General features: G+C 34.1%; 1 protein-coding gene across 1 annotated transcript in view; it reads left to right on the plus strand.

The window, feature by feature from the left end:
* The window catches only part of IGF1R (insulin like growth factor 1 receptor), a 367,206-nt gene that overhangs the window by 309,655 nt on the left and 45,085 nt on the right, over nucleotides 1–12,466 (plus strand). The window contains exons 7-10 of the mRNA XM_051981024.1: nucleotides 2,587–2,801; nucleotides 5,691–5,817; nucleotides 9,141–9,379; nucleotides 12,166–12,333. Coding sequence (XP_051836984.1) covers nucleotides 2,587–2,801; nucleotides 5,691–5,817; nucleotides 9,141–9,379; nucleotides 12,166–12,333 — 749 coding nt within the window. The remainder of the gene's footprint in view (nucleotides 1–2,586; nucleotides 2,802–5,690; nucleotides 5,818–9,140; nucleotides 9,380–12,165; nucleotides 12,334–12,466) is intronic.

Genomic DNA, 12,466 nt, shown 5'->3' on the forward strand with positions numbered 1-12,466 from the left:
AACTTTGAAGTCTTATGTTTTAAAAATCACTTTATAGCAATTACTTTTACCTGGTCCTCTTAACCACTCCAGGAAATAGTTAACTTAGGATATCATTATCCCCATTTTAGAGAAGAGCAAACAGATTCAGATTAAATTCTACATAGTAGATCTTAGAACTCATTAATATGCAAGCTCCTTAAAGTTCAATTTCCTTGAAATGGAATGATTGTTTCATACTTTGTTGCTGATATCCACAGTGTGTTGTACAATGCCTGGGACATGGAAGGTATTTAATAAATATTTACTAATTGAATGATTGATTTAAAACTCAAGTCTCTTGACTCCAAATAAAGAGCTCTTTCCACCATATATACAAAATATTCTACAAACTGTTAAGTATTAAATGACAATTTTTCTATGAATCCATTAAAATATCATCATTATAATTATTCAAGAAGAAATTTATTTGCAAATAGTTAGATCATCATAAGTTGGCAGAGAAAACCTGCTCAAATGCCATTCGTTTCCCCATTGGACGAATCTTTGACCAGTGAAGAACTCAAGATTCATTTGAGTTTCAGGTCATCTCTGGTATGCTGTGTTTTGATGCCCCCTAGGGCCAGTTCTGAAGAGGCAACTCCAGTTGGTTTTTTTTTTTTTTTTCCCCTCTAGTAAGGTGACCTGTTGTCTTGTATTTGGATAGGTCTCATCAACCAAGTAACCAATATATTTTTAAGTATGTAAGTAAGAGCTGTCAATGGTGGTAACCCTATCAAGTCTTCCTTGATATAGGTTTTATCCATTTTTGTAAGAGGAGAATTTTATCTCCTCCCTCCCTCTCCCCATAACTTTTTGACTCTCAGATGTGCCTCTCCTTCCTATTCTAAGTAGTGATCATACTTATAATTGTCTCTTCTTCCTTCTCTAGTCTCTCAATGTTTTGGGATGATTATTTTTAAAATCAATTGGAAAAGCCAGCTTTTTGAGAAGATCTGTGATACAAACTAAAAAGCTAAACCTGGATACAGAAACAGTTCATTTGCCTGAGCAGCTAAAATGGATTCCTGCAACCTTGGAGAAAAACTTAGTTCAAAGTTTACATACAGGGAAAATAATTGTTTTTAATTGTTGATTTAGTTTTAAAAATTTAGAAAAAAAAGTTAATTTAAAAAGAAAGTCCATGTCTTATTAATTTAAACTGCTTTTAATTAAATTAATTGAATATTAACTCCAAAAAAGTTCAACATAAATTAAAAGGAGGAGTGTTTGGAAGGCAATCTAGTTTTGTACTTGAATTATGCCTTAATTCTAAATTAATAATTGAAGACTTTCTTAAAAAAGAAATGGCCCCAAATCTTGAATCTTAAATGTGATACCAAGATAGATGGAGGCGGCCTACTTCACATGTGTGTGATAATTGTTTTGATGCTTTTTGGAGGACCTTAAAATTTTGTAAAGTATTCCCAATGCCTATACCTTACTAGCATTAGCTTTTTTTCTGGACTTCTAAAACTTTAAAAGTTACTTGCATTTATTACAAAAACGTAATTATGTTTAAAGAGATTAATCAGAGATAAAAATTTCATTGTGTCTGACATTTGTCAAAATAATGAATCATAATTCATTTTTTCCTCATTAGAAAAAAGAAGTTTTTGTTCATTAAGATATTTTGGTTTAATTCTTTCTTGCAATTGAAATGGGGATAAAGTAATCCATATGAAGCTAACTAGTGTTAAAATGAAAGTTAACACTGATATATTGATTCTTTCTTCTGACTTTGAAACATCATCTTTGACACAATTCTCTTTTCCCTCATAAATCTAATCAACCACAGGAATTTTTCCACCTATAAATCTTATTCATCTAGTCATAAGAACAGTTATTTTCAAGTTGATTCATATTGACAGTAGAGAATCATCTTGGATTCATCTGAAAGAATCGCACAGGGTATGTTAGCTGTTGCAGTTACTAGCCCATGGCCTGTCTGCATCACATCATCCTATCCAATATTCCATTTTCTCCTAATGGGAAACTCATATTAAATCCCATGGATAATGGCAGCTTTTTTTTTTCCAGCAAATGTATAAGTTCTGCTTGGTTAGCGGAGTATTAATGTTCTGTTTTGTACTTATTTTATCCATATGTGTATGTATAGATACACACGCACATATATATATATGTGCATAATTGTATATATAGCATACATATATAAATATATGTGAGTGTATATATGGAGAGAGCTATACTTAGAAAAATTATGAAGGTATTTTCTGTAGAATGATACTAGTAACACCCTCTTCTGTAAGAAACATTATTTGTTCGTAATAGAGGTCATAAAAATTAATTAGTGTTTTATCGATTTAAGTGTTGTCCTTGAATCATTTTGTTACCATTGTTAATAGTAACTATCTATTATTACATGTTGTTAATAACCAAATCCATTATTGTCAAGGAAAATATATTATAAAATGGGATGCTTAAAAGACACACACACACACACACACACACACACACACACACACACAGAAATGTTGACTAGCCACATTCCAAAAATGTGGTACCAGAAAACTATATGTACATTAATATTTATTTATCATTTCACAGGAATTATTCTTTCTACGTCCTTGATAACCAGAATTTACAGCAGCTCTGGGACTGGAATCTCCATAATCTGACAATCAAAGAAGGGAAAATGTATTTTGCTTTTAATCCCAAATTGTGTGTTTCTGAAATTTATCGAATGGAGGAAGTGTCAGGAACTAAAGGTCGCCAGAGCAAAGGAGACATAAACACTAGGAACAATGGAGAAAGAGCCTCTTGTAAGTTAATGTTCAAAAGTATCATTTAAATTGTAATAAATCATAACTTTTTTCTAATTAACTTTTCTACTTTTTTTGTACCTCAGTCCCTGCTTATTAACTTATTGCAGAATTAGACCATGGGCTATATAAGATGGATTTTAGAAAAATTTATGAAATCTTTCAAAGTTCATATTATAGCATATCATCTTATTTTTGTGTTTGTATATTTCCTTCAGTAAGCATGTATATTAGTAAGATGAATAATAGTGTGTATCTATTCTCAGATTTAAATATGGTATTTCTGGAATATACACAATAGTCTGTCTCTTTAGAGATGGATATATAAACAGGATCTAGCATAGGTTCTTATTTAAAGAAGGCACAATGGCTCACCAAGACCACTGCATTTAGCTAACTAAGCCCTTGCTATCTTAAAGGAATTACAGATGTGGTCTTAACCAATAATACTACCACAGCCAGTGTCAACCACCAATAGTTCCTTGAGACTGTTATAGTAAGGTTTCATAACCCTTCCTTACTTTCTTCCCCTATCAGTTGGGAGTGGGGGAGAGATAGAGAGAGCCAGAAAATTAAGTCTAAATTGATTTGAAATTGAAAATACATATTATTATATTTCTACTTATTGTATTAACACATTTACTTTCAAGCCATTGTAACTTATTTGTAAAAATGTACTGAAAAAGCCTTCATTCCAGAGTGGTGATTTTTTAAGGGAGATATTTCCAGAGAAAATGGAGAAAGAGAGAATAATGGAAGTGAATCAGAAGCCAAATTGAATTGAGGAGTTTACTCCCCTGTCATTATTAAAAAGCTAAAATGTATAGTTAGTTAAAAACTTAAATATTCCCTTTTCTTTTAATGAGGAATATGATGGGAGAGGGTTTCATGAGATGTAGATATTTTTAAATAACCCAGGTGGTTTGCTAAAGAGCTCCACAGGTAGTTTTTACATTTAACTTTAGTTTGCTCAGTTGACAGCTGGATTAGCATGATAGACTTTTACCCTATTGGATCAGCAATCCTTGAGTCAAGAGAGATTTACCTGGAAAGCTGCAGAACATCTTCATAAACTAGGAACCCAATCCCCCAACTTATACAAACTCCCATCTAATGATATTTGGGAATATTTTTATCCAATCTTAGTTAGTCTAATCTTATCACATTATAATTATTTAAAACAGTCCCCTCCCTGGGAAATAATTCCCCCATTTTTGACCACCAAGTGAATTTCTATGGGCTCTTCCTGAGCCGAAATTAATTTATTTTATTTTTGAGGTCAGTTTCTCTGTGCATGGTTAGAGTACCAAACTGATGGAACCAGTGTGTCAGTGGGTTCATTCTGTTAGCTTTACTATTTTGTCACAGACTGTGCTGTTCACTTCAGCCTTCTTTCTTCTGCATACATGCAAGAAGTCACACAGGTGACCAGGCAAGAGAGTATGGATAGGTCACTCAAGACAATTCCATTGTCATTTTTAGGAAAACAATTCAAAATGCATGTCTTACTCTGAGTCAGTTAGGACAAATGTACTGCCATTGCTAGAAGAACAGCTCAACATGTTCTGATGACAGTTCAACCTTGTCATCATTGTGAACCAAGGGATAGTTAATAGCATTTGAGTTATTTTCTCAAATATCAAATCATCTATCCTTTTCAGCTTCCAAGATTGTATAACTAAGCTATTGTAAACTGAGAGCAAATATGAAATGGAAAGAATTTGTCTCCACTGTTCCCTTTCATGTGACAGTTTGGCTTCCCAAGCAGCCACTGTATTCCTTTTTTCATTTCCTTGCCTCAGTTTTTCATCTGTAAAATGAGCTGGAGAAGGAAATAAAAACTACTGCAATATTCTGCCAAGAAACCCTCAAAAATAGGATCATTAAGAGTTGGATATGACTGAAAATTGTTGAAAAAAAACTTTTCTTATCTACCATTTAGAGATATGCAAGTAAGTGTGAGACCATAATGTAGGCATCTAGTTTTCAACTTGAGAACATTTAGTTCTCAAGTTGAAGAGTCTTTCTTGATTATTAATATATATTTGGAGATAGAAAACCAAAAGGGTCTTAGGAAAATATCTTTTCTGTACTCATGCATATTTGTTCTATGAAGGAGGTGACAGAAGGAACCCATTTTTTTTTTTTTAAGGTTTGTTACTCCATAGCAACTTATGCTCCTTAATCCAAACTGACTTGGGATAAAACATATGTGTACTCAAGAGACAGAGTGTGTACCTGGAAGTCTGCTGGGTATGGAGCCAAGAGAGATTTGGATTTAATTTGGATTTAGTCTGAAACCAGTCTAGGGCCTTAAATTTAAGGTATCTTCCCAGTTTGTTCATTAAGAAAGGCTGAATCAGAGTAGATTATTTCTTAGAGTTTTGTTAGGACTGAACTTTGTTAATTACAGTTTGTCATATTCACTGTGGAAGACATAAATCTAAAAAACAGAAGCCAGAATAAATACAAGAAGGCTCGGTCTTATACAGGCATAATTTTTTGATCATAATTGAGTCCTGTTGGTAGCTCAAGTGTTAGTGGGAATGGCTTAGAAAGATAAGAAGATCTCATATATTAAAGTGGTACTACTGTTTAGAGTTAAGACAAACTGGGCAGCTTCATCACTAACTGCACTGGTTTGTATGACAAATGGCAGCCCTTCCATTTCCCTAGATATGTCATGTGGTCAGCATTCAGTATATTTTTTGAAACATCCCAGAAGTTATCAGCCTATTAAAAATTAAGAGTTGCTAGTTTCAATAGACCATCTAGGAAATGCAATTTTAAAAAAAATTGATGTTACAGCTCATTTCAGTGAATAGTGTGAATAACACATATAGAAAACAAAACACATTTTGTCACTAATTGACATTTTTTGTATTTCAGGTGAAAGTGATGTTTTGCATTTTATTTCCAACACTACAATGAAGAACCGGATTAAGTTAACATGGCAAAGATATCGTCCTCCTGATTACAGGGATCTTATTAGCTTTACTGTTTACTTCAAAGAGGCGTGAGTATCCATGGTCAGAGTCTAATGATGTTATTCTGTAGATAGCATGAAGAGTAGATAAGGTTACTCTTTTGACCGTTGTGTTTATTAGCAGAATGAAAAATCAAATGAGTCAACAATGCCCTAGGGAAATCACTACTATTTGTGGTGTCCTCTTCATCCTCAAGTGCACATTCAAGCTTTCTTTGGTCATCATGTAGTGCCTAATCAGAAATGTGTGAAATCTTTCATTATTTCAAGGGTATTTAGAGATATTTAATTTAAATAATTCAAAGATAAATAGGTGTTCAGAAGTATTTTATGACACAAAGTATGTCTCCCATACTATTACACTTTTGTAAATTCTTCTTACTCTTTTAGTGTGTCTGTTATATTTCATCCTTCATTGGTAAGTCTACTCCCAAATTTAAACACAGACAACTGGGGAATACAATGCTTCATTTAAGTCAGTCTCTTTCAGTAATTCTACTAGCAGTGTGGTCTTTCTCCACCACTTGATCTTATGCTTTTTCCTTTTCTTTGTCTATATCACCTTCCTTCAGGGACTTGCTGTTACTACCATCTATACACAATTGATTCCCAAGTCTACATTTTAAGCTTTAATTTCTTTCCTCAAGCTCATATTTCTAAATCTTAAAAGAGTTCCATTTCTTTTAAATTCAATAAACTTATAGTTGAATTCATCACTAGGACCCCAAAATTGATTTTTCTTTTCAGTTTCCACATTCTTATGAATGGCACTGTTAATCTTTTGGTCCTTCAGCTTTGCAACTATAGAATCACCTCCACTCCTTTTTCTTTGTTCCTAATCAGTCATTATATCCACTTAGTCTTACCCTCTTAATCAGTTGGCTCTTTTACTCTGAGGCTTCTGGTATCTAGTCAGTGTAAAGAAATTATAGCAACAATAAATACTCCCTTTTCCTGTCTCTTTTTTGTTGGCTTACATGGAGAAACAATGCCTGTTCCATAATTTGCCACTTGGAAAGGATGTGGCCAACTGGAAGGGATCAGTCTCTGATTACTGAGAAGAAAGCTCCTACCTCTCAGAGAGATGGCAGACTCTTCGATCTGCAATGAAACTTACATACATTTCAGAAATAGCCAATATAATGATTTCTTTGCTTTACTGTTCTTGTTACTAGAGGGGTTTATGTAGAGGGGATATAATTGGAAAGTAAAAGTGATCTTAAAACATTTTAAAAATAAAAAATACTAGAGTAACAGTTATAATTCATTGTTATATCATGTACCCCATTACCTGTGTGTAGCAGTGTTTTTATAAACATTTTAAAGGCAAAATAGTAAAAGCCTGCATTGTGATCTACCACAATGTGACAATGGAGAGCCACAGTATTGTTACTAAACTTACTAATTTAAGGGACATGTTTTTCTTTTGCAATTATCTTAAGGCTCTGACAACATCAGAATGTTCTCAAAAAAGATTTAGTAAGTACATACTATGTTCTAGGCACTATCCTGAGAGGTAGATTAATATAGGAAATAAAAGCTAACATAGTAGTTAAAAGCTAGTCTTGGATTTAAGACTTGTGTTTAAGCCTTTCTCTGAAAACATATTTACTAAGTGTTTTATTGATTAGCTTTTTAACCTTTAAGGGTCCTGCATCTGTGAAGATAGTTTCTACACTGCAAATCTACCACACTGATGAAATTGCCATCCTGATCAAATAGTTCCATATATCAATGTATATATATGCACACATATTTATATTACATATAGGTATAAATATGTGCATATGCCAGATGATAAGATTACAGAATTTTAAAATGACATAGTCCTAACCTCAGGAAAAAATATTCTCTAATTAAGAATGGAGGTAGAGTATTCATAGAAATATAAAAAGGAGGGAGGGAGGGAAGGATAGAATTTGGGACTCAAAGCTTTTTAAAAAATATTTTAAAATTATTTTCACATATAATTGGAAAAATAAAATATATATTTAAAAATAATAAAAATACTCATTTCTAAAAAAGAAACCCAAATTCTTAAGATATAATAGAAGAAAACGGATCCAAGGTGGTCTAGCAGGAAATGTTTGACTTAGAGCCAGAACATCTAAATTCAAATTACAAATGTATTATTATTATTACTTTTGTCAACATCTCTAAGTCATCTTCCTAGACTTTAGTTTCCTCAGCTGTACAATGAGGGGATTGTCCTAGATGATCTCTTGTGAAATTGTTGTTCACTTGTGTTCAACTTTTCATAAACCCATTTGGGATTTTCTCAGCAGAGTATTGGGGGATTTGCCATATCTTTCTCTAGTTCATTTTACAGATTAGGAAACTGTGGCAAACAAGGTTAAATGACTTGCAAAGAGTCACACAGCTAGTAAGTTTCTGAAGCTAAATTTGCTCTCAAGTTTTCCTGACTCTAGGCTCAGCACTTGTGTCCACTGTGCTACCTAATAAATTGTGGCTGCTAAGTTGATGTATATTCTAGAGGCAGGGCCCTGGAGGTTTTTGATGAAGGAGTGACAGTTAGATATGTTTGTGTCTTGGATTATTTTAACACCTGGGTAGAGAAGGCATGATAACCAGAAAGACTAGAGATAAGATTGTTAAGAAGCTTTTATTACAGTAGTCTAGGTGAAAGGTGATGGAAGCCAAAAGTAGGGAGTGGCCATAAAAAGTGAAGATAGAGAGTGAAAGCCAAAGAATAGTCTGTAATGGTGGAGCTGTCTACCTGGGAGGTGCAAGAGCATTATTTAGGAGGGCTTAAGTTCCCCTCTCCCCAGGGTTTGGGTTTGGGAAGGGCAGCATAATTAATTAAATAAATTTAGAAAGTTTGTTTCATTTTGCAATAAAGTATTACTTAATTCCTTAGTCTTCTAAATCTGTAACTTCAGCATTGTTTGGGGCTGCTAAATTTGTAGCAGTTTCTTTTTTCCTTGAGGGGGGACAAATTATATTTAATGTTGCCCTTGGTCTCATTAATAGTTGACACTTTCTTTTGATAATTAATTTGTTGGTGTTTCTTGATGGCAAAAAGTTACCTTAAACTGCTACTGATCTGCTATCTTGGGTAAGGGAAATAAATAACAATTATCTGCATTCTTAAGGATACCTGCCTGCCTATCTCAGTGATTATGGGAACTCAATCTTCTGACTCAGAATATTCAATTTTCTAGTAGGTGGGAAAAGATAAAACTGAGAGATATTGGCCTAATTTATTCTGCTTCACAGCCCCAAACTCCTTATTTTGTTAATGCCCTTTTCCTAGAAAATCTGAAGTCATATTCTTCCAGGGTAGTTTTTAAGCACTCCAGAATAGTCTATGTATTTTACTGATTGTTTTTCAGACCATTCAAGAATGTCACTGAGTATGACGGGCAAGATGCATGTGGCTCTAACAGTTGGAACATGGTTGATGTGGACCTTCCTCCAAATAAGGATGTCAAACCTGGAATTTTACTGCAAGGACTGAAACCTTGGACTCAGTATGCCATCTACGTCAAAGCAGTTACTCTCACAATGGTGGAGAATGACCACATTCGGGGAGCTAAAAGTCAAATTGTGTATATTCGTACCAAAGCTGCAGGTATCTACCATATAATATCATAGAAAATAGCACTGTGCAGCTAGACCTCCCCACCCCCACCTCTTTGCCTCAATAGAGAGACATATAAACATGTTTGAAACAGATTTAGAGATAGAAAGGTCCTGAGTTTTTGTGTAATCTTTGATCATCTTTCTCTTACTCCTTTGCTTATGATTAGCACATGCTTTTCATGTTTTCCTTATTTCTAATTCCTCTATGTGACCTCCCGTAACGTCCCTCCCCCCATTTAGAACCATTTCCCATTTTCTGCTTAACCATCCTCTTATTAACCAACGCGATCCAGTCTTTTCTGAAGGATTTGCCTAGTTTAACAGGAAAAATAGTTACTTCCTAGTGAAGAAAGGCAGGAGGGAAGGAAGGAAGGAAAAGAGGGAGGGGGTGAAAGAAGGAAAGAAGAAATGTAGGAGGGAAGAAAGAAAGAAAAGAGGAGGAAAGAAAGGGAAAAGGGAAGGAAGGAAAGAAGAAATGTAGGAGGGAAGAAGGAAGGAAGGAAAAAGAAATTGATGGACTTATATAAGATCTACTGCTTGCTTGCCTTGTTTTTCTCAGTAAGCATGCAATTGGCCAAAGCCTATCTCTCATTATATCTATTACATAATTTGGTATTCAGATTGTGTATCTTTATAAGCTCAAAAGATCATAGATTTAGAGCTGGTCCAAATGGCTCATTGACGATAGTGATGACGCTGTTACTGGCTTTATCGTGTTTTTCCAAACCACCTTTTACTACTTAACTAACTTTGGAAAATACTTACTAGAGTAAATGATCTCTTTACATTGCAGATATCTGGAAGCCAGCTTAGTGAGGCAGGAAAACATAGCTTCTTCTTTTTCTTCTTCTTCATTTTTTTTTTTTTAAGAATTCACATATTACATTATATGGTCATTTTTGATTACATGGTAATTGTTACAAAGTTCCACAAAAAAATTGTTAAATCATAGTGAAGGTCAGAGGATGGCTTAAGGGGATAGGCTTTTTATAAGTCTCTTTAGTTTGCACTTATAAACATAAAGTCTTCTGCCTTTCTACTTTTCTCTGCCCGAAAGCTGCCTCAGTTAGGTCAAATGACAGAGATGAATGATATCTTGAAATTTTGACATCCACTTTTTAGAAAGTAGTGGAAGGACAGTGGGCTGTGGTGACATGGCAATGCAAAAACTACATTTCTTGCCCAGGAAAGTGGTAGGTGAGCCATATTGATCCATATGGGGTAAATTGCTCATTTTGGAATGTGGAAGATCCAGGGGGAAAGAATATTTATATATCTACAGTATTTTCCTTCCCTCTTAAACAAGTGAAAAACTGGCATTTGAAGATATTGAGCTTGTTCATTGCCGTACTTTGTTTTCCCATCTTTCAGAAATGGTATGGATAATGACAGGGATAAAGAAATGCCTGGCTCTTTGCCTCAGGTATCTGCTGTTTTGCATCATCTATCATATGAAATATGTGTGGATAAGTTGTTTGTTTTTGAAATACTTATTTTTGGAAACCCTCATGTGGCTGAGTATCAAGTGGTCTTATTTACTTTGAAAAAAAAAAAAAAACTGGTGTTAGTCATATCCTTTCCCAAAAGAATCATGCCTTGAAGGTGTACAGAACCTTGTGTGTGCATGATAATATTTTTAAAGTATCCTGGAGCTGGCCATCCTCTTCTAATTTTAAAAATGTGCTGGATGAAAATGTTGCTAAAGTGTCTCAAAGTGAGAAAGACTTGCATTCTGGAAGAAATTTCAAAATTTAGGGTGTTTTGGTTTTTAAAAATAAACTCAAGCTAGAACACATTTTTATAGGGGGCCACATGAGCCTCTTGTAGTCTTCCTTTTCTGCGTAAGTTAGTTTTGGGCTTGGTTTGGGAAGAAATTGGGTGGGTGGGGAAGAGCAGGAAAAAGTTGTCTTCATTCTGTATTAATATTTAATTCTAATTCATTTGCATTATGCATCCCTAAAACCTTGCTAAGAATGCTATTATTAGATTCCTTTCCCCAGCACCTTCCCTCAATGTCCCCATAAAATCTTGGAATTAAATAATATAAACTCCTTAATAATTTCTCCCCTGCTTACAAGATAACACCTCATATGATCTTATTATGTATAATTTCTAAATATTTACAATGTATACATTTTGCTTTTAAAAAAACAGATTTGTTTTAACTATAGTAAAACTTAGAAAGTTCTTAAGGACTTCGATTTTGCAATCATGAATTCAGATGTTTTATTTTTTTATTTTGATATGAATCATGAGATTTGCAGCATTTTTATTTAGAAAAGTCAGATATGTAAATACATTTTTGGAGGGCATCCTTTAATACTTCAAGAATCTAATTTTGATGGTATGGGGATTCCTTCCTGCAATGTTTGCAATCCCTTAATAATTCACATAGTACATAACTCCACATAGTAAAGGTCTATACATATATTATCTCCGTTGATCCTTACAACAATCTTGTGAAGTAAATGCTATCATTGTCCTCACTTTATGCATGTGGTCATGTAGAAGTCAAGTAGAGGTCAGGTGGTTTGCTCAGTCATACAGCTAATTGTCTGAGAAAAAATTTGCATTCCAGTTCTAGCTATTTCATCACTTAGAGGCCAAATGTAAGGTGGTTTTTGTAACTTATCATAACTGAAAAATGTCATCACCTCATGGGCAGCTTTTGATAATTTGTCTGTCTCATTTGAAATTTTTATTCCTTTGTACTAATTTGACAAATTATCTGAGAAACACCCCATGTTATAACATATGCTTACTTTGTTTTTCTAGTTCCTTCTATTCCCTTGGATGTTATTTCAGCATCTAACTCATCCTCCCAGCTAATTGTGAAGTGGAATCCTCCTTCCCTCCCAAATGGTAACTTGTCTTACTACATTGTAAGATGGCAGAGGCAGCCTCAAGATAGTTATCTCTACCGACACAATTACTGCTCCAAAGGTAAGGATGCTGTGTGCATTATTACCCACAAATGATGTTGAGACCTGTACATGTCAGTTCCTATTGTTTGAAATCACCAAGGTCTTTATATATCCATGTCACATGACTTTTTAACATCTAGTTGAAAGTTAAA

Source organism: Antechinus flavipes, chromosome 2, assembly GCF_016432865.1.
Source record: "Antechinus flavipes isolate AdamAnt ecotype Samford, QLD, Australia chromosome 2, AdamAnt_v2, whole genome shotgun sequence".
NCBI lineage: Eukaryota > Metazoa > Chordata > Mammalia > Dasyuromorphia > Dasyuridae > Antechinus > Antechinus flavipes.